Genomic DNA, 22,522 nt, shown 5'->3' on the forward strand with positions numbered 1-22,522 from the left:
TTCAAGCCCCATGTTGGCCATAGTGTTTACTTTAAAAAAATAATTTTTGAAAAAGCTATGAGGAGGGGATCCCTGGGTGGCTCAGCAGTTTGGCGCCTGCCTTTGGCCCAGGGCGCGATCCTGGAGTCCCGGGATGGAGTCCCGCATCGGGCTCCGGGCATGGAGCCTGCTTCTCCCTCTGCCTGTGTCTCTGCCTCTCTCTCTCTCTCTCTCTGTCTATCATAAATAAATAAATAAATCTTTTTTTTAAAAAAAAACAAGCTATGAGGAATTAAAAACTTCTCCCTAACGCACAGAATATGAATAGTATAGAACTAGCAAAAGAAGCAAATCTACATACACTGAGAAACATTTTTCAAATCTGTAATGAGGGCTGTTTTATTCACCTTTTATCTTTCACAGTACTGAACACAATGTCTTGGAAATAGTAGTGGTGGTAACAACAGTAACCCCACAGTTGTAATGAAAACTCTGAACTGAGCACTTGCTACAAGACACACACACAGTTCTAAAGAACTTTACAAAGGTCAATTTATTTCTTATGAATTATTAATACTATCCCCATTTTTTTGGTTGAAAAATTGAGGCAGAACGAAATTAAGTAATTTGACCAAAATCCCACAGCCAGTAAATGATTAAATTTTAACCTGGGCAGTTTGGGTCCAGACTCAGCATCCTTAACCACTATAATACAATGTTTGCATTTAGGCATAAATACTTCTTGAATTGACTACATTTATATCTAGAATATATGTAAAAGGTAAGGAGGATTCTGTATTGGAAAAGTGAACCCAGACTTTACATTCTTAGTGTAGGTATCAATTCACATAAAACAAATTGTGGTAACATGTTTACTTTGCTGCCTCATGCATTATCTCAAGTAATATACATCATTTATACTTTTTTCCAGTTCTACTACCTTTTTTCTTACATAGTAAAGCTACTTCTAAAAAAGTAACATGTAAAATGAAACACATGCTATAATTTATTGCAATTAGCCATTAAGATGGAAAATAATAGATCAATTGGATATAATGCTATATAAAAATTATTCTTACCCCAGCTTTTAGTAAATTCCATGTATAATCTATGGCACAAATGGCACCTGTTCTTCCACAGCCTGCACTATAAAGTTTGAAAGAACAATTTGATTTTTGTCATAAAAGAACTATAAAATAAATGAACATGTTAATTCTCAGAAGCAAAAAAAAAAATCACTTAAGAAATTTGACAACATTCTCTTTTAGTAAACAAATTGTAATTTAGAGTGTGTACACAGCAAACATCTTTAAGATTAGTATTTATATCTCGTTTTTATTTAATTTAGGGAACTTCCAAGATTCAAAGGAAACCTAAGTGATTCACAGATTATTTAAGAGTTTTAACTTTGGAAGTCTAATTCTACCTCAGAAAATCTTGTCTAGCCAACTTAGTTAACTTGCAGAGAGGAATTTATTTTTTGTCCAAAATGGCTCTGGTGCCTTAGAGAAGAAACAATACATAATTTCAATTTGCAAAAGGTAGAGAAAACATGAGCAATACCACAAGCCCTAGAAACTGGTTTGAACACTAGCAGTGATTTCACCAGAGCAACAAAGATGCGTGATGCACTCTCATTTCCTAAAAAAAACAACAGAACTTGGAGAATGTAAAGTGAAATTCTGCAGGTTTCTTATTTTAAAACATGACAAAAGTACTTTAGAGCAACTGCTTCTCAACTGGAGGGAGTCAGGAGACATGTCCCTCAGGACTGAGAATAACTCTGAGTAATTAAAGACATTACTGTCTTCACCAGAATAATTTTTATTTTTTTATTTTTTTTTCAGAATAATTTTTAGATAGAAAAAAGTTGGGTAGCATTTTAATGCACATCTTGAAACCTTTAGAAATAGCAGTAGTTTGTCAAACATGTCATCTAACAATTCCTGATAAATTACATCTATCAGCAATTGAATATGATTTTTAAAAAGCTCTTTAAAAATATCAGTAATAGGGATCCCTGGGTGGCGCAGCGGTTTAGCGCCTGCCTTTGGCCGAGGGCGCGATCCTGGAGACCCGGGATCGAATCCCATGTCGGGCTCCCGGTGCATGGAGCCTGCTTCTCCCTCTGCCTGTGTCTCTGCCTCTCTCTCTCTCTCTCTGTGACTATCATAAATAAATAAAAATTTAAAAAAAATCAGTAATATTTATTTTTAACTACTGATATATTTATCAATTCCTTCCATCAAAACATTTTCAGAATTCTGAGTTAAGAGTTACTCTGGGCCAAATGACATATATTTAAAACTTGATGGTTAAAGTGTGATTTTACAAAGACTTACACAACCAGACTGATGAAACACAATGCAAAATTCAGAAACAGAATTGAGTATATGTAAGTATTACAAAATGGTGGATTCTCCCATGAAAGAGGAAAGATCAGACCGTTCAATGAATGATACAGGGAAGTAAGGCTAACCAGAACAAAAGCTGGATTCTTACCTCATAACTTAATCATAAAAATTCCAGATGGATTAAAAATGTTTACAAAAAAACCTATAAAAATGCTTAAAAGGAGTTTATGTACTATTGTTATAAAAGGACTGTCTAAGCATCTTAATGGACAGAAAGCATACATGAAGATTTACAACTCTGACTACATAACAAATTAAAACTTATGTGTGGCAAAAGATAGGCAGAGTAAAAGCTATTTAAAAACCATGCTACTGGGATCCCTGGGTGGCGCAGCGGTTTGGCACCTGCCTTTGGCCCAGGGCGCGATCCTGGAGACCCGGGATCGAATCCCACGTCGGGCTCCTGGTGCATGGAGCCCGCTTCTCCCTCTGCCTGTGTCTCTGCCTCTCTCTCTGTGTGACTACCATAAAAAAAAAAAAAAAAAAAAAAAAAAAAAAAAAAAAAAAACCATGCTACTTAAAAAAGAAAAAAGAAAAAAAAAGTGCTACTGGGATCCCTGAGTGGCTCAGTGGTTGAGTGCCTGCCTTTGGCCTGGGGCATGATCCTGGGATCGAGTCCCGCATCGGGCTCCCTCCGTGGAGCCGGCTTCTCTCTCTGCCTGTGTCTCTGCCTCTCTGTGTCTCTCATGAATAAATAAATAAAGTCTTTAAAATAAAAATGCTACTTAACATGACTAAAAGTGTACAACCTCAATATATATATATAAACAATTTATAACATGATTATTAAGAGATGAATGACTGCTATAAAATAATTGGTAAAGTATACAAACAAGCAATTCACAAAAGAATATGAACCATCAAGAAAAAAACAAAACAAAACTCTTGCCTGTCATGCAGGCATTAAATCAAACAAACAAAAAGATAACAGTATTGAGGAGAGTATGGGAAAATGGGCACCCCATAAACTAATTATAATTAGCATTAGCTTTATGGATAACAAAAGTTAAAGTATGTACTAAAAGCATGAAAAAGTTCATGTTCTTTCACTTAGAAATCCCATTTGCATATATATCCTTTTTTTAAGTTACGGTTTTATTTTCTTCTTAAATTTATATTCAATTAATTAACATATAATGTATTATTAGTTTCAAAAGTAGAGGTCAGTGATTCATCAGTCTTATATAATACCCAGTGTGTATATATCTATCCTAATAAAGTAATTACAGATGTGCTCAAAAATTTCATGACGAACACCTGCCACTTAGACATTTAAACTATTCTTTTAGATGAAAAAGAATGGAGGAGGGATAGTAAATACCAAAGAATGGGGAAGTTAAATATAAAGTATAGGGCAGTCATAATTCATTGTAGAAAGAATAGTTACATGATTTAGAAAAATATACATGATTATTTTACATGGGGAATATTCTTTAAAAATACTACACACATACTGAAAGGACATATACTGAAGTTTTTAAATGATCACCTCTACTAGAATTGTGAGCAATTTCCTTCCTTTTATGTAGGTATTTTCTAAGTCACTACAGTTAACATACTATTTTATAGTGGTTTAAAAATATTAAATGGTCTATTTAATTTTTAAAGGAAAACCCTCCTATCAAATTGGATTTATGATCTACATATACTGACTGGGTAACATTGATAGAACAAATGATTCTAACTTGTGAAGAAAAGTCAAAGCAATTTCTATAATTAGATTTTTCTTCTTAAACAGTCACCTATTTAATTAAATGGTCAACTAACCACTGAATTAACTGAAGAAAAATACTTTTTTAATTAACTAAGTTGTTAACTGACTCCCACATGCCCATAGCAAATCACCCTTCTGGCCCATAAATAAAAAGCAGCCTTTTCAACTACTAATAGTTTTTCTTATCCAATAGGTCTGACTGTAATGCTTATCATTGATGTTCTGTCTCCACTAAAAAAAAATCTTTGAACTATTTAAGTAACCAGTAAATTTCTGAGTCTGAGAAATTTCATTTACCTTTTATAGCAAATGTGAATGCAGATACAAGTCACTTAGAGAAACAGTTTTATGAAGTACTGTGTTTCCAAGTCTTTTAGAAGAATCTAATGTAAATTAAAAATTAAGAGAAGAAAAACTGCCTCAGAATTCAGATAGCTTTTACTATTTGGTAACCCCATATAATGACTTATCTCACTTGGTAATTCCAAAAATTAGGTTTCAAAATACCATACATCACCCATATTACAATGCCACTTATATTCCAAAGTACTTAAATATTTGGAAAATTCTTTTTACCTGCAATGAATACAAATAGGCACATCTTCATGCTCTTGATATTTCCTCATTAAGCTGATCATATCCAGAATAGAATCAAATGATGTGGGAACATCATGGTCTGGCCAATTCACATAATGAAATTGATATAGCCTACGAGATTCCTTCAAGAATAACAGAAATTCAGCAATTATGAAAAGACACTACAAATTTTAAAACCTACAGAAAAGCGTATCTCACTTTACCATCATTTCTAAGATATTTATGTGGTATTTAACACTGCCTCAAAAAAATAAATGATAACTACATTTACTGACTCTCATATACTAAGTACTGATCTAAGGGTTTCAAATATAACAATTTATTTATTCTCCATGTGATGCTATGAGGAAGGTACTGTTAATACTATCCACGTTTTATAAGTAAGTAAATTGAGACAGAAAGATGAAATAACTTGCCTAATGTTTCACGGTAAGTAACAAATGTGGGATCTGAACCCAGGCACTCTTACCTCCAAAGCATGCACTTTAACCCTTATATTTTGCATATTCTTTAATTAATCCACAGTAAATGGATGAGCAGTACATCATAAGCACTGTTTGAGTCTACGGTAATTAGAAGACTATTAGAATAATAACTGAACTGAAAAAGAAAATTAGAAACAAACGTGTCCAACCCCAACCCATTTCTTTATTTTATATCAGTGGTTCTCAAAGTATGGAGTGCTGGAACTATGTCTATTTAGAAACAGGAAAGTAGGAGGTGTAGTATGTTTACAAATGTAATAGTTGGGCAAAACTGATGCACTTGATGGCCATGATTAATTGTTCAAAATGGTTTAAAATTTTAAAATAATCAAAATATAGAGACTGAGGAAGAAACCAATAGCATTCTCTAATGTCCATCAGATTTTGATTTCTTCCTAGAAAATTATCATTTTATATAGATCTGAAACACTAAAATCAAGGGCCTCAAGTGAAAACAATATATAATCTAAATGAAGACTTCGTTTTGATGGTGGTTCGTTTCTAAAAAGTTGTAAACTAGCAAAAGTGAGTAGTAATTCTGTAAACAATGTAATAATCTGCTTACTGTAATAGAGGAAAACTATTTGTAGCAAAGATCCAAATATTCCAAATATAGTAAATTTTATTTAGGAAAATTGTTTTAAGGTAAAATATATATTACTTTATCTAATTTGATAAGCTTAAATTAAAGCTCAAAATACTAAGTAAAACATTGCACCCTGATTTTCTTCTTGTTTTACATAAAGGAAATTAACAAATTTCCTTAACTATGCAAGATAAGACAGGCTACAATTTATATATCTTCTCTTTAAAAATTATCCTTAGAAACCATCTCTAAATGGAAAAACTTACATTTTGAAATTCAAGTAAGAGTGTCCTAATGAAGTAGTCTGTTCTTGCTTGTTCAGCTTCCTAAAGGAAAACATTGTAAGTCAGTATGAACACTGAAACAAAAACATAAACACAATGAAACAAACAATAACCTTGTATTTAAAGTCCACAGTATAAAATTAATCATTAAAATTCCAGGTATACCTCATAATTACAAAAACAACCATTCTAGGGCACCTGGCTGGCTCAGTCAGTTAAGCATTGGACTCTTGATTTTGGCTCAGGGTGGTGAGATCAAGATCCAAAACAGGCTCCACAATGGGCATGGAGGAACCTGCTTAAGATTCTCTCTTCCTCTGCCCACCCAGCAGCACCCCTCGACCGCTCTCCCCACTCAAAATAAAACTACACTAAAAACCATCAAACCATTCTAAAAGTCACTAAGTTTTACTTAAAGTTAAAAACAAAACAAAACAAAACCCAGAAGTGTCTGTTAACCAATTACTTAACTAGGAGTCCATCACCAATAAAATATTTGCAAATTTATAACTTCCCCAGAATTATGTTACAGAAATAATACAAAAAATATATAATAGTACAAAAAACCTACTACCATCTTCAACTATGATTTTCCTAACCTAACAGTCAACTTTCAGTTAACTGAATACCAACTTGGGAAGGAAGAAGATGCACTCATAAAATTCTAAATTATTATTTTGGTTGATGACAATATAACTACTTTAGAAGTCTCTTATTATCATTTGTCAAAGTATTAGAATGAAGCCATTATATCGGTTTGTCCCTTAGGAAACTGTTCTTTCTGCTTTGTAGTTAAAACCACAGATAATCTTTGACACCGACTGTCAAGAACAGGGTAACCTGTTTTTTAATAAAAAGAAGATTCAATATTACTCCTGCTTTAATTTTTTAAATCACAGTAGTTCATTTTGAACTTTTCAAATAACAATAAAGGGGACGTTTATGTTTTTACTTTCAACAAAAAAAGGAGTATGGATGAAAACACCATTCCAAGACTTAACTTCTTTTTTCTTTGAAGATTTTTTTTTAAGATTTTATTTATTCCTGAGAGACAGAGATAGAGAGAGAGAGGCAGAGACACAGGCAAAGGGAGAAGCAGGCTCCACGCAGGGAGCCTGACATGGCACTCAATCCCAGGTCTCCAGGATCACGCCCTGGCCAAAGGCGGCGCTAAACCGCTGAGCCACCCAGGCTGCCCTTTATTTTATTTTCTTAAGTAATCTCTACACCCAGTGTGCGACTCGAACTTAAAACCCTAAGATCAAGAGTCATATGTTCTACTGACTGAACAAGTCAGGGACACGTAGGCTTAACTTTTTCTTGCCTAAAAAGGCTAGATTGTAAATATTTCTGGCATTGCAAGCCATAAAAGTCTTTGTCTACTCAGCTTTGCTGTTTGCTGTTGTGATAGGCAATGTGTACATTAATGGTCATGGTGGTATTCTAGTAAATATTTACAAAACAGGCAGTGGGTCAGACTGACCTATGCATAGTGTGCCAACATCTGGTCTAAGTGGTTACATGCAGCAACATGCAACTGAGTTCCTCCTAAGAAGTCCTCCCTCCAGGGATGCCTGGGTGGCTCAGCAGTTAAGTGTCTGCCTTTGGCTCAGGGCGTGATCCCAGTCTGGGGATCGAGTCCCACGTTGGGCTCCCTGTGAGGAGCCTGCTTCTCCCTCTGCCTATGTCTCTGCCTCTCTCTCATAAATAACAAGTAAGACCCTTAAAAAAAAAAAAAAAAAAAAAAAGGAAGTTCTCCCACCCTCTCCCACCAATATTTTACCCTCTTTCTCATCACCAAATCCAGAGAGCTCCGGATACTGTTCCTGATACTGATTAAAACCTGACTGTCAGTCAAGTCACTTACTATGGTTATTTAATTATAAAGTTAATCTTTTTAAAGATTCATTTATTTAAGAGTGCGCAAACAGGCACAGGGGGAGAGAAGAAGGAAGAGCAAAGAGAGAATTCCAAGCAGACTCCCCACTGAGTGTGGAGCATGACTTGGGGGCTTGAACCCACAACCATGAGATCACGACCAGAGCTGAAATCAGGAGTCAGACACTTAACAGACTGAGCCACCCAGGCGCCTCTATAAAGTGGATTTTTGTTTATATCAGTGATAACAAATCCTGAGTTGTTGGAAATAACCACAAGACATACAAATTGCTTCCTCTTTGAAATCTTGAAAGGATTTTCTTCTTTGGCATGAATTGACCCCAGTATTGACACATCAAACCAGCAACTGCTAATCAAATCGAACTTCTCATCAAAAGAACTTCTTAAATTATCTTTTAGTTCAATTTGAAAAATCACCCAGGACCCCTGAGTGGCTCAGCGGTTGAGCATCAGCCTTCAGCCCAAGGCGTGATCCTGGAGTCCCAGGATCGAGTCCCACATCGGGCTCCCTGCATGGAGCCTGCTTCTCCCTCTACCTCTGCCTCTGTCTCTCTCTGTGTGTCTCAAGAATAAATGAATAAAATCTTTAAAAAAATGAAAAATCACCCCAAAAAGTCAATTCATGTTTTTCCAAATTATAATCTTTCTTTCTTCTATTCATTATTTTAAATATTGTTTTACTATTCTTAAAGCCCAACTCTTCAAAAATTTCAACTCATTTAGTTGTAGAATGTTAAGCATCATTTGTTTTTTAATTCGTTTTCTCAGATTTCTGCTGTGTTAGTTTTAGAACAAGAATTTAACTCATTTCCAGAGCTTATTAAATAGATATTTAAGTTTCATAATAAATTATCTGCCATATAGGATCAATTTTTACTCCTAGGATTGCAGTTCTCAAAACATCTTTGTATATAATTTTTAAAAATCTGGATAGCATAACATATGAAACATTAACACAATACACTATACTTCAGTCATCAAGGGTTTTTCACATATCAGTTTGAAATTACCCTGAGATTAAGAGTCACATGCTCCACTGAGTGAGCCAGTTAGGGACCCCAACTTGATACTAATTTTCAAATAGATCATTCAAAGCACACAGCTAGGTTACTCTGTTTACCCTTATATACATAAACATGTATTATCAACTTATATACAAAGACTAACACAAAATTAACATAATAAAAGGAAATTACACATTTATGAAGTAACTTTCAAAGCTTTTAAATTTAAAAGCAGCATAAAAATAAACAACATTTTTTTTTTTTTGAAGATTTGTTTGAGAGAGAGAGAGAAAGCAGGGGGAGAGGCAGAAAGAGATGGAGATAGAGAATCCTCCTGCAGACCCCCTGCCAAGAATAGAGCTGGATGTGGGGCTCAATTCCAGGATCCTCAAATCATGAACTTAGCCAAATCAAGAATTGGTCACCTACCTGACTGAACCACCCAGGCACCCCTAAAACCAAACATTACTATTATTATTTTTTATAATTAAGTGCCAATTTATATGGAAATATTGAATGCTTAGCTTTCATAAAACTGAGTTCATACCATATTATAATTATTCAACAGTTTAGCATCCCAATTTTCTAATTAAATAACATACATATAAATAAGTACTTACGCAAGAAATTTTAAAAGGTGCAAATGTTATAGGTTCTTCTCCATACAAAGGCCAATAGCGTTCACATTTTTTCTGTTGTCCAAAAAAAGAGTCAGTAAGTAATTCGTATGATAGTTTTTCCTGAACTTTTACAAATACTTTGTGTACTAGTGTGCAACTTGTTGCTTTTCCCAGAAAACAAAAAAACCTGACATCAGTAAGACAAAGTGTTAGAAGAACTTAGACTTATCCAACTGTTCTTAAAGGGTAGCTACTGTTGGCTCTTCAAGATTACTCATAAAAAAACTTATTAATGTAAGTGTCTGAGCTGTTCATTGCTATCTGCTTGGTCAGTAAGAGTAAACTCCAAAGATCCTCTTCTAGAAAAGAAACACCGTTTTAAAAAAACAAAGTGCCTGGCACAACAAAGTTCATTTAGTATAAAGGGTTGCCAGACAAGTCCTAATACTTGTAAAATGACAATCTCTATAATATCTAGCTGAATTCCCGTTAGGTATAAAATCTGTGGATAGTGGATAGGATAAAGCTACTTGCTTTAAAAAGAATTTTCCAAGTCCTAACGTTACTATTTTATTGACCCTTAGGTTCCTTTACTTGTAAAAATGGGAGTAATAATCCTTATCTTGCACCATTGTTGCAAGTACTAAAAATATTTTTCAAATATTCTATTGATGGTAAAAACTCTATACAAGCATGATGTACTATTTAAATTATCCACTTTTATTTGAGATTACAGAAAGTTTAATTAGTTTGCCCTCTTACCTTCCCATTTTTAACAAGTATAGACTTAGAACATTCAACTTTCACTGGTTACTAATATTAAGCCCCATCATTTTAGAAACTTTGGTTAAGTGAATGCCTAACTTTGTAGAAGATACAGTGATTCTGATGCTAAGAAATGATGCAATTTTATCAAGATCCTATAAAATTAAAGCCTGTAATTAACAATCTAGCTTAAAATAAACCTTTGGCAGTGGGCAATGCATCAGTTCTTACCAGATTCTTACAGGTCTAAACACGTAAGTGAAATCATTAACTACAGACTGGAATTATCTCTAAGTTGACAATAATGCACACAGGACAACAAAGTAGAACTATATAGTAAGTATGTCAATTTAGCTTACAGTAAATAGTGGTAATATTTTAAAAGACTTAAAACCACACACCTCATTTCCCAGTGAAAGTTTACAGAGAATAATAAAATTAATTAAATTATTTTTTAGGGTTTTTTTTTTTTTTTTTTTTTGAAGAGAGGGTTTTCTACTGGGTCAAGTCTTAAATCTTGAAACAAGCAAAATACAAGTTATTGGAGTTTAATTTAGTAAGAAATGAAAGCTGCATGACTAACATGTCCCTCTTTATAAGTTATAACTAAGGACTGGTATTTATATTCCAGGTATAAACTTAATAAACAATCAATACCAAAAACTATGTGCTAAACATCATACACGTGTAACCTAAGAACATCATTCATTACAAAGATGAGGAAACTAAAGCTCAGAGAGATAGTTCACTTCACCATGGTCAAAATGATAGTAAAGTGTAGGTTTATTTGATTTCATTATCTATGTTCTTTCCATTAAGTCATATTCTAAGTCAAGATGAATCACAAAATCTTTAGCTTCAAAAATTTCTGTATTCAATACCTTTTTTCATCAAGTATTATTACTGAAATACAAGTAGTAAACTTATTAATAGAATGGAAGGAGGAATAAATCCTAACCTTTAACAGTAACTTAAAAAAACACTAGGAGAATGAAACTGAAATATTCTACTGCAAACAATTAATAATACTGTTTGTTACTAAAGTACATCCTGTCGAATCTTAAACAGATAATTACTTAATTTCTTGGTTTGTGTATTTTCTAATCTTAGACTGTTAATTTTCTACCCAATGTTAATTAATATTTCCACTACTGGTAAAGGATTTAGTAGGGAGGAATGACAAAAATTATTAGTTAGAATAAGATTTTCCGTTGACTTATATATTACAATGTCCACATAACTAAAAGATGCACTATCTTGCTTAATGCAATATATCTCTTACTGAATAAAATTTCACAAGAATTTTTACAACTTTTTTGCTAGAGGTGAATTGGGTAAGGTGATAAGTGAAATAGATTTTTAAAAATTCCACTTTAACGTACCACATTAATATAAAGAAAATTCAAATCACCACATAATTTGTTCTAAGTCTGATATGTGTGTCGGACCACACTTAAGTTTTACTTAATATCTATTATATATAAATCTATTAGCACCTTCAATATTAAAACTTAATTGGTCTTAATGCTGCACAAGACCACAATGGTTTTAAAACTATTTCACTAGCACAGAGTATAAAAATAACAATATTAAAAATTTCAGATTAAGGAATTTTGTTCTCTTTGCTTTTGAAGATAGTACGAACAAAAGAAATGTTGTATTCTCAGAGAAATCAGAATATTCAAGCTACAAGTTGGTGATAATTAATAAAAATTTTTTTAACTCATTTTCATTTGCTCAATTTTATTCTTATTTTGAAATACCTCTCTACTTCAGTCCATAAATAGTCCATAAATACTTATAACATCATTAAACATCTAAAGACTATGAAATAACACAATATCTACTTTTTAAGTGTATCATAAAACATACCTATGAAATGTAAAAAAAAATGTTCATGTGTTTTAGAGATTATGATGTTCCTTTTATCAAATAAAACCAATAGCAGGACACAAAAAAGAAGTATCTACTTTAACCACTTGGGTTCAGAATATAATAAAGGACCAGGAATCATAATATCACTAGAAATGAAGTGATAAAAAGGATACTCCACAATTATTTTAAATGTTAATAGTTATACATACCCTTCCCATCTCAAATTCTCGACAGGCCATCACAATGATCTAAAAAGAAATGGGAGATGGGATGAGATGAAGAATGTACCAGTTAAACACAATTTTACTTTATAAACAAAATATGAATTCCAAGAACTACTTTTTACTCTGAGTAAAATTATACCTGGCCTGTCAAAAAAAGTAGTTTTAATATTAAAAGCAGGAGTTAAAGAAATGATCAAAATAACACCTTATTATCAATGGGTAACTATACAGCAACAAATTAAATTGGCTTCAATTAAAATAATGTATTTTATTTGAATTAAACTTTATGATTCTTACAGGTTGGCCTCTGACTTTTGAAGTTACATTAAAATATAACTTTTAGGATATGTTTACTCAAACACTATGAAATATTCTAAATACATTTAATAAAATTATCTGAAGGTTGAATGCATTTAATGTGTTAAACAAAAAGGTTATTAGATTTGCTTCTTCATCCTAATATTTTGTAATGTAACGTTTCAAACATATAGCAAAGTTAAAATAATTTTACCTACCATCTATATTCTACCCTTAACATTTCACTCTTCTTGGTTCAATCACATAGCTATCCCTCTATCCATCTATCAGTTCATCTTACTCAGTAAGTCAATAACTTACTAGTTATTGACTGAGGAAAAGTAACTAGTAAATTACTTATCTTCTTAAAATAGTTCAGCTAATTAGTGAGAATTGAATGATACACCCTAGATTTCAATTTCTGTCTTTTTAGTAAACGTTATAATTAACATATCCTTATGGCTAAAAAGTCTTCTTATCACTTATTCAGTAAAACATCCTATGTCATTACATTAATACTTCTCAAAACAGATTATGAAAGGTAAATTACTTACTACGACATTGTACTCCCATATCATCCTCCAAAAATCTATTACTGTATTTGCTAAAGGTCCTTGGGTTGCCACATACGCTTTTGGCCCATAAACACCCTAAAATAATTAAAAGGAAATTTCATATTATTATAATTACCAAAAATACTCCCTTACCTAAATTTTAAGGTTTCAAATTTTATTAGTAATACTCCTCTTTTCACATAAAATATTTCTAAATAATTTTTCTTTCATAGTACATAAGAGCATGACAAAATATATTCAATTCACTTCAGCTTTTGGAGAAATACTATTTTTGTGTATTTTTAGACATGGCACACAGAAATGATAATTAAACTAAACTGCCTTATGCTATGGGATGCCTGGATGGCTCAGCAATTGAGCATCTATCTGCCTTTGGCTCAGGTCGTGATCTCCAGGTCCTGGGATCAAGTCCCAATCCGGCTCTGTGAGGAGCCTGCTTCTCCCTCTGTCTAGCTCTCTGCCTCTTTGTTTGGGTCTCTCATGAATAAATAAAATAAAAATCTTAAAAAAAAAAACTGCCTTATGCTAATTTACAAATTATTATTTACTTGGCTCTTAAAAAAGAAGCCCCAATACCTAGTCAACAAAGCTCACTGGAAAGAAACATAAAAAACATGCACTGATTCTAAAAACAATAGTAAAACTACCTAACAGTCCAATTATTTACTCAAAAGGTTTACTTGGTACCTACAATATACATATCTAATTACATACCTGGGAATATATGAAATAATATGCTAAACTAGTACATAATATAATCACACAATAAATCACTGTTACTAAGTAGAATTAAAAACATGGACTTTTCTTTGTTTTCAAGGATTTTATATTTAAGTAATCTCTATATCCAACATGAAGTTCACACTTACAACCCTGAGATCAGGAGTCGCATGCTCCATCAACTGAACCAGCCGGGTGCTCCAAAATACTAGAACTTTTAACAAATGTCCTTATAAAAGAATATCAACATTGACAACATCTAAAACAGCAAACCACCTACATATTAGTCTTTGTTTAACTTTTTAGTTTTGGGTTTTGCCATAATTTTAATAAAATTGATTTTGTTGGGGAAAAAAGTTTTTATTTGAAATCATGACTGTTTAATGTTGACATAGATAATATTAATTTTACCATATAACTTGTACCACCTTAATATTTCAACAAAATATTTTTTAAGTACCTATAAATACCATATATAAAAGAACTGAAATTATTCAAAACACAGAATAACTATTGGAACAAAGTAGTCTTTTATTTAATCAAGTAGCAGTTTGGGCAGCCCCAGTGGCACAGCGGTTTGGTGCCGCCTGCAGCCCAGGGTGTGATCCTGGAGATCCAGGATCGAGTCCCATGTCGGGTTCCCTGTGTGGAGCCTGCTTCTCCCTCTGCCTGTGTCTCTGCCTCTCTCTCTCTCTCTCTGTGTGTGTCTCAATAAATAAATAAAATCTTTAAAAAAAAAATCAAGTAGCAGTTTGAATCTATTGATAACTATGTAAGAACTTGACTGCTTTTGTATAAGAGTAACCAAAAATGGTTAACTACATAAAGGCTGTATTTAATCTTGTACTCACTAGTGCTGCCACTCGAAAAATAGTGACAATTTTCAAAAGGTATTAATCTAAGTCTGTAATTCTATAATTTTGAAACAGTATTACACACTAATTCCAGCCCTGATAATTTATCCTCAGAAATTCGAAAGAAAAATGTTCACTGCAATATTACAAACTGGAAACAACCTACATAGCTCAACAACACGGAATGACTATGTCTGTACATTTTTGTACATAAACTCAGAGGGACAATGGAAAAGATTTAGCAACTGGTAAACTGTTTATAAGTCTTCAATGTAAAAAAAGAAACAAAAGAAAAAATAGAAAGCCATCACAACTATCATGAAACTAAGCAAAGTCTTTATCTTTGTGAATAAGGTTAGAAGGAAACCACATAAAAAGTGTGCAAGGGCTGTAATTTTCTTTTTGTTTTTGCTATTGATATAATATTCAGGCAATTTAAAAAAAATTTAATTATTATGTAAGAAGACATTAAGTAGGGCAGAGAAACACCATTTAAAGTTAATACATACCTTAATAAAATTTGCATTGATATAGTCTGAATCTTGAGAAGGAGTCTTTAAAGTCAACTTAACTCGACTGTGATCAACTATAAGGAAAAAAAAATAAAAAGAATTTCATGAATTATGCCCTGTTGATAAACATATGTTTTCTAATAAGCCATATAACTCAAAATATTTTCTTTAAAAAACTTATAATATCATATTTATAGAAAATAAGTCTATAAAAACAAAAATCTGATGATGTAAAGCTATGTTTTAACGCTATACTGTAATCAGAATAATCTCAGGAACTCTTTTAAAATACAAATTCCTGGGCATCATCCCAGATTTTGCTAGACAAGAACCCAGGGTGAAGCCTTTGCAGTTTTTAAACAAGTATATATGAGGTAATAGACTCTAACCACTGATGTACAAGCTCATTTGCTAAAATTCTTATTAGGAAATGTAGCTTTCATATTTCACCAGAAATTATAAAAATTAAGTAAATTATGACAAATGAAATAAGATGATTCATAAAAGTGCTCAATACTACACTTGGCAATAATATTCATTATTAGGTAATGACAACTTAAGGCTAAAAAAAAAATCTTTACCAAAAAAGTTCCAAAATAGAAATTTCATTAGTTTTATAGAATTGCAACTTTATTTTTAAAATAAAAGTAGTATGTATATGATTTTTAAAAATCAGATTTTAAAGAAAGTTTTTTTTTTCTTTCTTTCTTTTTTTTTTTTTTTAATTTAAACAGGCTCCATGCCCTAATGCAGGGCTTGAACTCACAACCACAAGACCAAGACCAAGACCTGAGGTGAGATCATTTGGACACTTTACCAACTGAGCCACCCAGATGCCCCTTAAAGAAAGGTATAAAATGAAAAGTAATCTTCCCCCACCCTTGAAGTCCAGGTCCCTTTCCCAACAAAGACACTATTAAGGTTCTTTTTACCTTGCAGAAGTAATTTTTATGCATATACCTACATACTTGAAAAACTATGCAAATGCAATCATCTCATATTCTGTATCTCACTTTTCAGTTAATCCCATATCTGGGAACTCTTCCCAAAGCTAATACATATATCTATCTTATTCACATAATGTTACATGAAATCCATTATATGGATGTTTTATTATTTATTTAAACAGCTAGTGTACTGATGAACCATTTTTTCCTATTAAAAACACTACCACACTGAATGCTGCTGTCCATGTATCTGCTTTCACTGCTAACAGTGGTATAAGATAGGTTCTTAACAGAAGAAATGCTACTTGCCTTCTAAAAGGTGTACAGTAACTTAAACAGTACAAATGCTATTTGTTAGAGTGACTGGTGTTCTACTTTTTAATAAGTGACATTCTAAAAAGTAAAAACATCAGATGTGTATTTCTTGAACTATGCAAGTGGTCACATATTTCATAATTATTGATTAGATTTCTTTTACCATAAACTGTCTGCTTATATCCTTTGTACATTTTTACCTATGTCTGTTTTCCTACTGATTTATATGAAAAAAAAAATCAGTCTTTAGTCATAGATAATACAGTTTTGTTCCAGTTTGTATTGATCCTTAAAATTTTACTTAAAGCTGATTTTAGATTTACAGAAAAACTGTAAAAATAGTACACAGAATTCTCAAATGTCCCTCACTCAGCTTCCCTTAATGTTACATAACCATCACACAGTTATCAAAATCAGAAAATTAACATTGTCACACTATTTTAGTAATTATTAGTAATTAACAGACTGCATACAAATTTCCGCAATTAAAAATTTTTTTTCTCTTTCCCACATTACATGTAGTTATTATTTCACCTTAGTTTGTTCCAATCTATAAAAGCTGCTCTGACTCATTTTGTTTTCTTCTGATTAGAATGAGGGTATGCATTTTTGGCAAGAACACCAGAGAACGATGATGTGTCCTTCTCAGCGAGAAGACACACCAAGTGGTTTATGATGTCAATATCATATTACTTGCCATGTTAACCTTGGATACTTGGTTATTATGTTGTGGCCTGGTTATCCCCACTGCAAAGTTACTATCTTCCCATTTGCCATAATAAATATTTGGGGGGAGATACTTTGAGTCTATGAAATCCTAAAGTAGTAGGATTGACTAATAGTCACAAGTATCCAGATTAGAGAAAACCACAACATATAATATGTGAAATGCTATTATCATATTATGGTCCTTTCTAATCCAGGGACAATGAATATTAAAGGCAATTAAAGGGCAGCCCAGGTGGCTCAGCAATTTAGCGCCGCCTTCGGCCCAGGGCCTGATCCAGGAGACCCAGGATCGAGTCCCACATCGGGCTCCCTGCATGGAGCCTGCTTCTCCCTCTGCCTGTGTCTCTGCCTCTGTGTGTTTGTGTGTGTGTGTGTCTCATAAATAAAATAAAATAATAAAATAAAATAAAATAAATAAAATAAATAAATGCAATTAAAATAGAAAAAGACAAATACAGAAATGGTAACAGATGAATAAAACTTAGCAAACTCTTAAAAGTCATCTAATGAATAATCTGTCAATGACTCAAATTTTATACATTAGTACTAGGGCTCAGTTCCTCTGATGTTATTAATTTTTGGTGAAATCTTTGGAAACTTGTAGGAAGAGATACAGAAGACATACTAGTCTCCAATTAAAATCATTGATCTCTTTTCTGTGTTTCCAGAAAAGAAAATGTTTATATGTTTACTAATGCTTTGTTTCTTATCTCATTTGATCTTCTGGTAAATGGGAATACTCAGTTGTTAGAATAATGACAAGTAATTTACACGAAGCTTCCTCTTATCATTTTTGTTAGTAATGAGGAGTCCCAATTAATTACCTTTATTCATGTGGCTATTAGCCTCCAGTTAAAGTATCTCAAACATAGGGCTTTGTACAACAGTCGGTTTACCACTGGATCCTCAGTAATATGTTTCTGGGGATTGTGAACCCAAATGAGAACAGTGGCTCCCAACTCATCGTCCATACTGGGACCAGGCTGCTACATCCAAACTGTTAATTTTTTTTAAATATTCTATGATAGAGAATTTTATGCATACACAAAAATAAAATAACATAATGAATCCCTATATATCCATTACCTCATTTTAGTAATTTCAACATTTTAAGGTTTTTATCTAAGTTCCAGTTCGATTACAGTGTAATATTTAATTACAACATTTTGCCAATCTTATTTCATCTATCTCTAATTATATAACACCTGGGGGGGGGGCGGTTGGAGAAAGCAAATTAAAATACAAGACTTCTGAATACAATATTCTGTAGTAAGTTTGATTCAGTAAGTTCAAGGTGGGGCAGAAAAATGGCTTAAACTGAAGCACAAACAAACTTTGTAGTCGTTGTTTTATACTAAACAATTGTAGTATGTTATTGACAATTTTTAAAAATCAATATTAGGTTGCTTATATAACATAATACATCATCCTATGTATTTTCAATTCTTCATTGGTGCTATTAAGCATAAACATGTATAGAACTTAAAGAAAATTAAAGAAATGAAAACAATTATTCCTCTCCATGGTTTTGCTGATTGCCTCTACAATCTCCCAAGTACCCAACTCCAAATATGCCTGGGTGGCTCAGCGGTTAAACGTTGGCTTTCCACCCAAGGCATGATATCAGAATCCTGGGATCAAGTCCCACACCTGGCTCCCTTCATGGAGCCTGCTTCTCTCTCTGGCTGTCTCTCTCTCTCTGTGTTTTTCATGAATAAGTAAATAAAATCTTTAAAAAATAAAAACAAAAAAACAAGATTGGCCACACAGGAGGCTCCCTAAGAAGCAACTTTTTTTTTCCCCCAAACAAACATCAGCAACCTATGGCAACAAGGAGAAAATATTTAAATATTGTCACCTCTGAAGTAACCAGAACTTCCTCTTGATTAAATCCTAGGTCTTAGGGAAAAAAAGAAAACTCTCCAAATTAAATTATGATACATACATCACACTAATCTATCATTTCTAAAGGACAACCAGTTTGATTTTAGTCCTCTGAGCAGACAAAGCACAGATCATTCTTGACACAGGGCATCTAAATATTTCTTAATTCTGGAACTGGCCTCAGTATTCTAGTATAAAGTAAATCAAATCTCCAAGACAGCTCCAGAAAAACCTATATAATCTTTGAACAATGATGAAACTACTTTTAATGGACCAAAAGCAAAAATGTCTGCTTTTGCCAGTTTGACATTGTATTAGAGGTCCAAACTAGTAGAATAAGGCAAAAGAGACATTCAGATAGGAAAGGAAGTAGTAAAACTGTCATTATTTGCAAATAAAATGACTCAGTATATAAAAAAAAGCTAAAGGATCCATAAAAACTGCTAAACTAATAAATGAGTTCAGGAAGGTCACTGGATTAAAAAAAAATCAATACAAAGATATAAATTGTATTTCTATGTGCTAGTAATAAAGAATTTAAGAATAATTTCATTCAAATAAAGAATTTTTTAAAAATACAAGACTTGTACACTGAAAATAATAAAACATTGCTGAGAGAGAGTAAAGATCTAAATAAATGGAGAGAGACATTTCATGTTCACAGATTGGAAGAATCAATAAGGTTTAAGATTGGCAGTTCTCCCTAAACTGATCTGTAGATTCAATGCAGTCCTTATCAAAATCTCATTAGGGTTTTTTTTGCAGAAATTGACAAGTTGATCCTACAATTTGTATATAAATGAAAAAGAAACCAAAAGAACCAAATAAATTTTAAAAAATAAGAACACAGTTGGAGGACTTAATTCTTGCTTTTAAAACTTACTACAAAGCTACCATAATGAAGACAGTATGATACTGGCTTAAGAATATAATAGCGTAGTAGGGAAAAAAACAAAAAGCCCTTATATTTATGGTCCAATGATTTCCAACAGGGGTACCAAGGCAATTCAGCGGAGAAAGGACAGCCTTTTCAACAAATGGTATTAGAACAATCCTACTTACACAGATTTCAGAACAATCCTACATACACAGATTTCAGACAATTAACTGAAAATGGATTATAGACCAAAATTTAAAAGCTAAAGCTATAATAGTACTAGAAGAAAAATAAGAAAACAGGGAAAATCTTTGTGTCCTTGAATTAGGCAGAGTTCATGGATAGAATATCAAAAGTATGATCCATAAAAGTGACAACTGGACTCCATCAAAATTAAAAGCTTGCACACTTTAGGGCAGCCCGAGTGGCTCAGCGGTTTAGTGCTGTCTTCAGCCCAGGGTCTGATCCTGGAGACCCGGGATCAAGTCTCACGTCAGGCTCCCTGCATGGAGCCTACTTCTCCCTCTGCCTGTGTCTCTGCCTTTCTCTGTCTCTGTGTCTCTCATGAATAAATAAAATCTTTAAATAAAAAAAAAAAAAAGCTTGCACACTTTAAAAGACACCTTAAGAAAATGAAAGGACAAGCCATAAACTGGGAGGAAAAAATTTGCAAACCATATAGATGAAGAAAGACTTGTATCTAGGACAGCTAAAGAACAACTCAATAGAATTAAAAAGAAGTCTAATGGAAGTACAAAGGATTTGAGGAGATTTTCACCAAAGAGGATATATAAGTGGCTAACAGAACATGAAAAGATGCTCAACATCATTAGTTATTAGGGAAATACATGTTAAGAGCACAATAAGATACCTCTACATACCTACTAGAATAACTATAATCAAAAAGACTGACAGTAAAAAGGAATGTGGAGAAACTGGAACCCTCTTATGTTGGTGGTGGGAAAATACAACAGTATACAACTACTTTAAAAAAAGTTTAGCAGTTTCTTAAAAAGTTAAACACAAGCTACTATAGAATCAGAAACTCCATTCCTGGGTATCTATCCAAAAGAAAGAGAGCCATGTGTCCACACAAAGATTTGTATGGAAATGTTCATAGAGGCATTATTCATAATGTTCATCAACTGGTGAATGGATAAACAAAATGTGATATATCCATACAATGCAGTACTACTGAACAATAAAAAGGAATGAACTACTGATATATGCTACAACATGGATGAATCTCAAAATCGTGCTTCGCAAAAAAAATCCAGACATAAAAGACTACAATTTATATACTTACATTTATGTGAAATTTCCAGTATAGGAAAATCTAGAGACAGAAAGCATTAGTGTTTGCCTGGGGCTAAGGACTATAAACTGACATAAAAGATCATTCTGGGTTGATGGAAATGCCCTAAAACTGTACTGTGTCAATGGTTACACAACTCTATAAATCTACTAAAAATTATTGTATATTTAAAGTGGGTAAATTTTATGTATGTAAATTATACTATACCTCAATAAAGCAGTTTAAAAAAATACTGTGTCTGGAAGCACTGGACATGCTAAATATGCAAAGGAAATTGACAGCTTACATTATTTTTATGACAGTAAGTAAATATACATTTCTAAGTACAATTGCTTTTAATATAGTTTTCCAAATTAAAATGACTAAAAATTTACTGAAAACTGACTTACCAAATCTTAAATAACTTAAAAGGAAAAAAGACACTACCAGTCTGACTAAAGCATAATGATTGACCTCAGGTTCTAAAGCAAGGTTTCTCAACCTCAGCACTACAGACATTTTGGCCTTGTGTAATTCTTTGCTTGTGGGGGGAGGCTGCAGCCTCTGTATTATAGGATACAATAGCATCTTTAGCCTCTCTCTACCCACTAGATGACAGTAGCAGCCTGCCATTCCATATCCCAGTTGTGACAACCAAAACATCTCCAGACATTGCTAATTGTCTCTTCTAAGGGGCAAAATTACCCTAGTTGAGAATCACTGCTCTGGACAACAACTACCTGAGTTCAAATTCTCATCGACTCTATTAACTGTGTCACTAGCTATATAATTTCTCTGCGTCTCAATTTCCCATTTGCAAAGTGGCAGATAATAGTACCTACCTCAAAGTTTGTTGTGATGATTATGGCAAATAATCCATTTACTACAGAAGCTGACAGTACAAATTAGGGTTTTTATTTATTAGAGGGTCAATTTTACAGCACCCTACTGAACTTCCTCCTCTATCTCTATTTAAAATTGTAAAGCTTCCCCCTTCTAGTCTCATCTTTCTCTATGTGCTTCATCCCTACTATATTATCCTCGATACCACTAGTTACCATCTTAGAGACCA

At 32.9% G+C, this 22,522-nt stretch overlaps 1 protein-coding gene and 1 long non-coding RNA gene across 16 annotated transcripts in view; one reads left to right on the forward strand and one right to left on the reverse strand.

The window, feature by feature from the left end:
- LOC144292914 (uncharacterized) overlaps positions 1–22,522 on the forward strand; it is a 121,287-nt gene that overhangs the window by 68,479 nt on the left and 30,286 nt on the right. For 7 of the 10 annotated variants that reach the window (XR_013360315.1, XR_013360318.1, XR_013360314.1 and 4 more), the window contains exon 3: positions 16,139–16,198. The exons of 1 other annotated variant lie outside the window; for it this stretch is intronic. This is a non-coding gene — a long non-coding RNA (uncharacterized LOC144292914). Of the gene's footprint in view, positions 1–16,138; positions 16,255–17,589; positions 21,687–22,522 lie in introns of those variants that run through there. 2 more of the 10 variants (XR_013360319.1, XR_013360316.1) reach the window with 2 other exon arrangements.
- PTPN12 (protein tyrosine phosphatase non-receptor type 12) overlaps positions 1–22,522 on the reverse strand; it is an 85,094-nt gene that overhangs the window by 23,000 nt on the left and 39,572 nt on the right. For all 6 annotated transcript variants that reach the window (XM_077863895.1, XM_077863897.1, XM_077863894.1 and 3 more), the window contains 7 exons: positions 15,402–15,478; positions 13,298–13,393; positions 12,432–12,470; positions 9,583–9,654; positions 6,042–6,101; positions 4,684–4,826; positions 1,059–1,125 (listed from right to left, as the gene is read on the reverse strand). In XM_077863895.1, the coding sequence (XP_077720021.1) occupies positions 1,059–1,125; positions 4,684–4,826; positions 6,042–6,101; positions 9,583–9,654; positions 12,432–12,470; positions 13,298–13,393; positions 15,402–15,478 (554 nt within the window). The remainder of the gene's footprint in view (positions 1–1,058; positions 1,126–4,683; positions 4,827–6,041; positions 6,102–9,582; positions 9,655–12,431; positions 12,471–13,297; positions 13,394–15,401; positions 15,479–22,522) is intronic.

Source organism: Canis aureus, chromosome 21 (assembly GCF_053574225.1).
Source record: "Canis aureus isolate CA01 chromosome 21, VMU_Caureus_v.1.0, whole genome shotgun sequence".
In the NCBI taxonomy this organism is placed as follows: Eukaryota; Metazoa; Chordata; class Mammalia; order Carnivora; family Canidae; genus Canis; species Canis aureus.